This window comes from Penaeus japonicus, unplaced genomic scaffold (genome assembly GCF_977035675.1).
Source record: "Penaeus japonicus unplaced genomic scaffold, GWHDUDI00000001_assembly GWHDUDI00000037, whole genome shotgun sequence".
Classification (NCBI taxonomy): domain Eukaryota; kingdom Metazoa; phylum Arthropoda; class Malacostraca; order Decapoda; family Penaeidae; genus Penaeus; species Penaeus japonicus.
Window position 1 is genome coordinate 16,246,739 of NW_028234439.1, and position 7,500 is coordinate 16,254,238.

The window sequence follows — 7,500 nt, forward strand, 5'->3', positions numbered from 1 at the left end:
GCTTGTATCCGAGCGCCAATTTCATCATAAGCTTGTGTTGTATACGCATAGTTACTGATTTCCGTTTTTGTGTTCGGGTCTTGTCTCTGTCCACCATCTTTACCACGCTCTTCCTTCACTTCTTCGATGGTCTCTCTCTCGTTCCTCTTTCTCCTCGAATCTCTCCCACTTGCTCCTAATTCTTCATCTGTCTTGAGTTCTTCTAACGGTTTCCCTGACCTTGCTTTCTTCTCTCCTTTTGCTTTTACGCTTCTCGTCGGCGTCTTAACATCTGCTCTGTCCTGTCTGTCCGCGAATGTTGCTCTCATGTTGATGGCCTCGATGTCACGGTCCGTCGGTTCACCTTTATCATCATTCATTCTGTCTGTGTCTTCTCCGGCTTCTTTTTCACTCACACTTTCGCTATGCTCGCTAACACTCTCTCGCTTTTCTCGTTCTTCACGTCTTTTTCTTGGAGTTTTTTCCCTCTTCTCCTTCGTACGCCGAGGGGGCTTGGTTCCCCCTTTATCCATTTTCCTCTCTTGCTTGCCTGCTCTTTCTTCTTTCTCCATTTCTCTCTTTCTGTATGAAGTAATAATGGTGGCAATATTAGTGATGTTGATATAAAGATATTAGCAATAGTATCAATAATAACATTGATAATAAATATAATCAATAAACGAAATGTAATGGTAATAAGCATTAATCACACTACTGACAATAGCAATATTAATGATAGCAATAACAATTATAGCAATATCAATAGTAATCATTTTGAAAACAATAGTGAAAACAAAGATGCTTGTAATTGAACTAATAAGGGGTATTCGAGTCATATAATATTACGGTTTGGCATTCCCTTATACCGATATAAACATATTCCCGCCATTACACCTCATGTAAAAATATAACTCAGCCATGCAAAAACGTTGAAGCAGTATATTTTTCATGTTTACGACAGTGAGAATGATATAAGGAAATGATGGATATTTATTTCTCTCCATCTTATCTTTAATTATGATAATATAACATTGCCTCTAATAGGAGGCTAGAGGGGTGTTGGGAGAGGTGACGCTTATTAAACTCTCACGATAAATTATATCGTTTTGTGGGTTATTAAAGGCAAGGTTTAAGATTCTAAACAAACATGTACAATACTTATGTAATGCATACTTTCGCGTGTTTGCATATACACATACTATCAATGTTTCCTTTAGTTTTTGGCATTTTCTTTGGTTCTTGGTCTGAACGCGAGGCATAGGAAACCTCTCCCGTTTTCTGTTGGGAAAATAGTACGACTGATATCTGTATTCGTAATTGCCGGAGAAAATAGTCCTTCCTTCCCAGTGATTGTTTATTAGTGATTGTTTATTAGTGATTGTTTATGAGTGATTGTTTATTAGTGATTGTTTATGAGTGATTGTTTATTAGTGATTGTTTATGAGTGATTGTTTATTAGTGATTCTTCATTAGTGATTGTTTATTAGTGATTGTTTATTAGTGATTGTTTATTAGTGATTGTTTATTAGTGATTGTTTATTAGTGATTGTTTATTAGTGATTGTTTATTAGTGATTGTTTATTAGTGATTGTTTATTAGTGATTGTTTATGAGTGATTGTTTATTAGTGATTGTTTATTAGTGATTGTTTATTAGTGATTGTTTATTAGTGATTGTTTATGAGTGATTGTTTATGAGTGATTGTTTATTAGTGATTGTTTATTAGTGATTGTTTATTAGTGATTGTTTATGAGTGATTGTTTATGAGTGATTGTTTATTAGTGATTGTTTATTAGTGATTGTTTATTAGTGATTGTTTAAGAGTGATTGTTTATTAGTGATTGTTTATGAGTGATTGTTTATGAGTGATTGTTTATTAGTGATTGTTTATTAGTGATTGTTTATTAGTGATTATTTATTAGTGATTGTTTATTGGTGATTGTTTATGAGTGATTGTTTATGAGTGATTGTTTATGAGTGATTGTTTATGAGTGATTGTTTATTAGTGATTGTTTATTAGTGATTGTTTATGAGTGATTGTTTATTAGTGATTATTTATTAGTGATTGTTTATTGGTGATTGTTTATTAGTGATTGTTTATGAGTGATTGTTTATGAGTGATTGTTTATGAGTGATTGTTTATGAGTGATTGTTTATGAGTGATTGTTTATGAGTGATTGTTTATTAGTGATTGTTTATTAGTGATTGTTTATGAGTGATTGTTTATGAGTGATTGTTTATGAGTGATTGTTTATGAGTGATTGTTTATTAGTGATTATTTATTAGTGATTGTTTATTAGTGATTGTTTAGAAGCGATTCTTTATTAGTCATTCTTTATTAGTGATTCTTTATTAGTTACATTAACATCCTTCTAGTTCACAAGTTAGGAAGATATGCCAGTGGTGTTCGTCCTATCTTTCCTTCGGTTCGCACGATTTATTTTTCGTTTGACAGTCGCTCTGTCCACGTACCGTTGAGTCTCAGGAAAACACCTTTCTTCTGTTTACATTCCATCGCGGGGCTGTTTAGTTGCAGAAAACGGCACGGAATTCTTACTTTCAAACTGCTGCAACCTATGATTTTTTTTTTCTTTTTCTTTATGATAATGCCTTGACTCTTTTTTTTTTAAATTAAATACTTCTATTAAGCACTGAACTTCAAATTAGCCTTGAAGGTCCATAATCTCAACAGGAATGGTATGTGATTCGTTTCCATAAAGCACATAAAATCTCTGACTAGGAATATGAAAAAAAATGTCACCATTGGAAACTTAAGTGGTAGATAAGAGACTACTACGCGAACTTGCTTGTATTGTACATCAACCCACTTACACTTAGAAGCGGATGTTTACATACAAAGTTGTTTTATATGCTCAGATAACAGGAAGTTAAACACATGGAGTGTGAAGGGAATAAAGTGAAGGGAATTTGGCACTTCCGTATCTGATATCAGTGAGTTAAGGCGAAGCTTAGCCTTGATTTGTTGAGGTCATATCTGTCGGGACCTGTGTCGTATTTTGCTATGTACATGGGAATAGTGCAGAATGTATTGAGAAAAGACCCTTGATTTTTTATTTATTTATGATGAGAGTTGCGTCCACGCCATTCTCCTGTCGAAACCTATAAGTGAATTCTCGGCAATATTGCATTTTGCAAGAATCACGCAGATATTTACTACTTCACAGCAATGTCTGTACTACCATCTATTTTTCATGGGATTTATGAAATATTCGGACCTTTAAATGGAAAATAGAGGTAGAGAGATAAAAAGTGTTTAATTTGATTTATATGATATGCGTATAGAAATTGGGTGAATAGAAGGGAGTTTTTTTTATCTATTAAAAAGCAGTTTGTAAAAAAAAAAAAAAAAAAAAAAATGTCGAGTTGTAAAATGCCTCTAAACCAATTAATATCGGTATCTTTCGAATATAAAAAATATACTGCATCTGGGTACGATAAATAAGCAATTGCAATCCAAAAGTAGTGAAATACCCTGTCCTACCATGAACACGGAAACAAATACAGACATACACAGACATGTCTTATCATGTCCTGAAGAAGCAGTAGATCGAAAATGCCCTTGACATATTTGTGATTTTCCTGTTCGTTTTTGTGCTGACAACTTGTTCAGCATGAATTCTCCTCTCTCCCTCTTCTCTCTCTATATATCTCATACACAAAAAACATGTGCACAAAACGGCACAAATATCCCGTAGTAAAGAACCTGTGGGGTGGGGCGTCGGGAAAATGTGACGGGTGTCGGGTGTAGGGCGTAGGACATTTTATCCTACGCCCTACACCCGACACCCGTCACATTTTCTTTTTTATTTTATTTATCCTATTTTATTTTATTTAACCTATTTTATTTTATTTATCCGTCACATTTTATCCTACGCCCTACACCCGACACCCGTCACATTTTCCCGACGCCCCACCCCACAGGTTCTTTACTACGGATAAAAAATTATGTCTGGAATTATAGCACAGATACGGACAATACGAACGTTGAATAAATGCACTTTGTTCATTCTTTCTTACACGATATAACATTCGAGATGACAGCAACTTCGACTTGTCATGTATAGTGAGGGAGAGTCTCTTAGTATCAGTAAAGTATAAGGTCACCACCAGTTTCATCGCCTCTATCACCCGTATTAATCTTACCTAATATTATGCTAATACTATGATTACTGTTTATGTATACGGTCTTTCTCTTTCATTGCCGATTATTCTTATACGGTAAAACATGTCTTCTTAATATCTCAATCCATCGAAAACTGTCATATGGAAGGGATTAATAATAAGATTATATTAGTTATGCCCGATAAGATGTGTCGTACTGTTAACAACACGGTAAGGAATACACACACACACACACACACACACACACACACACACACGAACACAAACACAAACACACACACGAACACAAACACACACACACACAAACACAAACACACACACGAACACAAACACAAACACACACACACACACAAACACAAACACAAACACACACACACACACGAACACACACACACACAAAACCTTTTACTGGTTACATTGCTTGTCTCTTGGTGGAATTGTGACAAACTAAATTCACCACGGAATAACATTCACGTAAACACAATCTAATCCTTCACTACTGGTTTGCAAACTAACTACACACCAAGATCTTTTCTCGACAAAGAGGCATGTTTCATGGTTTCGAAAAAAAGTCCACAAGGACAGGAATTCGCGCCATTTTTCAGTCTCAAAATCGTCTCTCGACAAATGGTTTGTTTGGTGGTCTCTGTTTCGTTATAAGCTCACTTTCAACGGTTGAATAAGCTTTATATTGAAGCGTTTGAACTTACCTTCAACACTTGGACGTTCAAGGCACCTCTCCTGGAGTGGTGTACGGACGTGCAGCTCGTTCGTCTATTTTCTCATATCTGATAACACGAGATAACATTGTGTGTGTGTGTGTGTGTGTGTGTGTGTGTGTGTGTGATGGGTATATAGATTGCTCTTATACCCCACATAATAAATAAAAGGGTTGATGTGAAACACGGTAGCTAAAAGCAATAACAATACATTATAACTCAAAGATATATATATATATATATATATATATATATATATATATATATATATATATATATATATATATATATATATATAATATATCATTGTTTACAACAAGGGGCACAATATGTTACGTAAGGGGGATGGTAAGCCTATCGTAAAGGTAACGAGATATGAATTATAAGTTTATCTATAACACTAAGGAAACACTAACAATGCACAGTATATGAATTAAGTCACTAAGGCACTAGACACAAATCTATTTGGGACCGGATACTCAAAACAGCTAACGACATCGTAAGCCCGCGCAGCCAGACCGCGCATGTCTTAACTCGAACTGCGAGCTCCGAGGGTCATACTCAAAACTTTTAACCGTCCCCGCGTGACGTCACAGCACCTCGTAACTTAAGGGTGGTCCCGAGCACTCGTAACGGTGTGAACCCGGAAATAAGTCGTGCTAGTTCCGACTTGTGCAAACGAGATTTGTATAGATTATGTATTACTGACTGTCCCAGACAAAGTATAAGGCGTCATATCAATTTATATTGTATCTGTGTATCACAAATACCTCCATTCTCCCTAGCCACTTGATATAAAGAAGATAACAAGCAATTATAGAATGCGCTCGTCGTTTACCCAGTGGAGGTGACGACAATACATATTGAATACACTATAGAGTTTTGGGAAATGAAGGTGTCTTGTCATAGACAAAGGTGTATATATACATATATATATATATATATATATATATATATATATATATATATATATATATATATATATATATGTATGTATTTATCATATACAAACATACATATACATTTATATATACATGCATATATATATTCATATATATATACACTCATAAATATATATCTGTATCTCTCTGTCTATTTATCCATTCAAATATCCATCTATCTGTTTTTATAATCATCTATATCTCACTCTCGCTCTCTTTCCCACTCCCTCTCTCTTTTTCGCTCGCTCCTCCCCCTAATGACCGTGGCCTCCAATTGGTAGTTACGTCTAAAGGGCTGACTGTTGATTGGTCAATTCGAAATGGTCCCGCCACCTGAGGGTATCCTATCGAACTACGGTTATGAGGTTTTCTTCCTGTTACGATATTTTATTTTTTCTCTGAGTATGGGAGATTTACGACCTCGTAGGGACATCGTACCTTACGAGAGCGTAACCCGCTGCGACGTCTTAAACTGCCAGAGTTTTGAGTATCCGGCCCCGGATACTCAAAACAGCTAACGATATCGTAAGCCCGCGCAGCCAGACCGCGCATGTCTTAACTCGAACTGCGAGCTCCGAGGGTCATACTCAAAACTTTTAACCGTCCCCGCGTGACGTCACAGCACCTCGTAACTTAAGGGTGGTCCCGAGCACTCGTACCGGTGTGAACCCGGAAATAAGTCGTGCTAGTTCCGACTTGTGCAAGCGAGATATGTATAGATTATGTTTTATTGACCGTCCTATACACAGTATTAAGCGTCATATCAAATTATATTGCCTCTGTATATCACAAATACCTCCATTCTCCCAAGCCACTTTATAAAAAGAAGATAACAAGCAATTGCAGTACCGAATGCGCTTGTTGTTTACCCAATGGAGTTAACGATAATACATTGAATACATGATAGAACTTTGGGAAATGATGGTGTCTTGTCATAGATAAAGATCGTGTATATATCATATATATATATATATATATATATATATATATATATATATATATATATATATATATATATATATATATATATATATATATATATATATATATATGTGTGTGTGTGTGTGTGTGTGTGTGTGTGTGTGTGTGTATTATATATACAAACATACATATACATTTATATATACATATATATCTGTATCTATCTATCAATCCAAATATCTATATATTTATGTATTTATAATCATCTATATCTCACTCTCGCTCTCTTTCCCCCTCCCTCTCTCTCTTTCGCTCGCTCCTCCCCCTAATGACCGTGGCCTCCAATTGGTAGTTACGTCCAAAGGGCTGACTGTTGATTGATCAATTCGAAAAGGTCCCGCCATCTGAGGGTATCCCATCGAACTACGGTTATGAGGTTTTCTTTCGGTTACGATATTTTATTTTTTCTTTGAGTATGGGAGATTTGCGACCTCGTACCTTACGAGAGCGTAACCCGCTGCGAAGTCTTACACTGCCAGAGTTTTGAGTATCCAGAATCTAAAGACCTATTCTAAGGCGAGATACGGGTCACTTCGAGGGCAGGGATGACCTCTTTCATTGGATGAAGTGCGAATTGACTCGATTGTGATTTGACTGTGATTGGCCGTCATGGGTAAGGGCAAGGTTCGAAGCCCCGCCTTCCAAGCGACTGCAGCCAGGCACTCTGTGCTGGCTCTGGAATTTGGAGCCAGCACAGGAAGGGTCAGATCATGTGAGGTGCACGCATGTAGAGGCATT

General features: G+C 36.2%; 1 protein-coding gene across 1 annotated transcript in view; it reads right to left on the minus strand.

Moving 5' to 3' along the window:
• The window catches only part of LOC122262042 (uncharacterized), a 15,228-nt gene extending 10,267 nt beyond the window's left edge, over positions 1 to 4,961 (minus strand). The window contains exons 1-2 of the mRNA XM_086532483.1: positions 4,832 to 4,961; positions 1 to 561 (exon numbers count right to left, since the gene is read on the minus strand). The exon at positions 1 to 561 is cut by the window's left edge and continues 539 nt beyond it. Coding sequence (XP_086388609.1) covers positions 1 to 551 — 551 coding nt within the window. The 5' untranslated portion in view covers positions 552 to 561; positions 4,832 to 4,961. The remainder of the gene's footprint in view (positions 562 to 4,831) is intronic.
• Between the last annotated feature and the right edge of the window lie 2,539 nt (positions 4,962 to 7,500).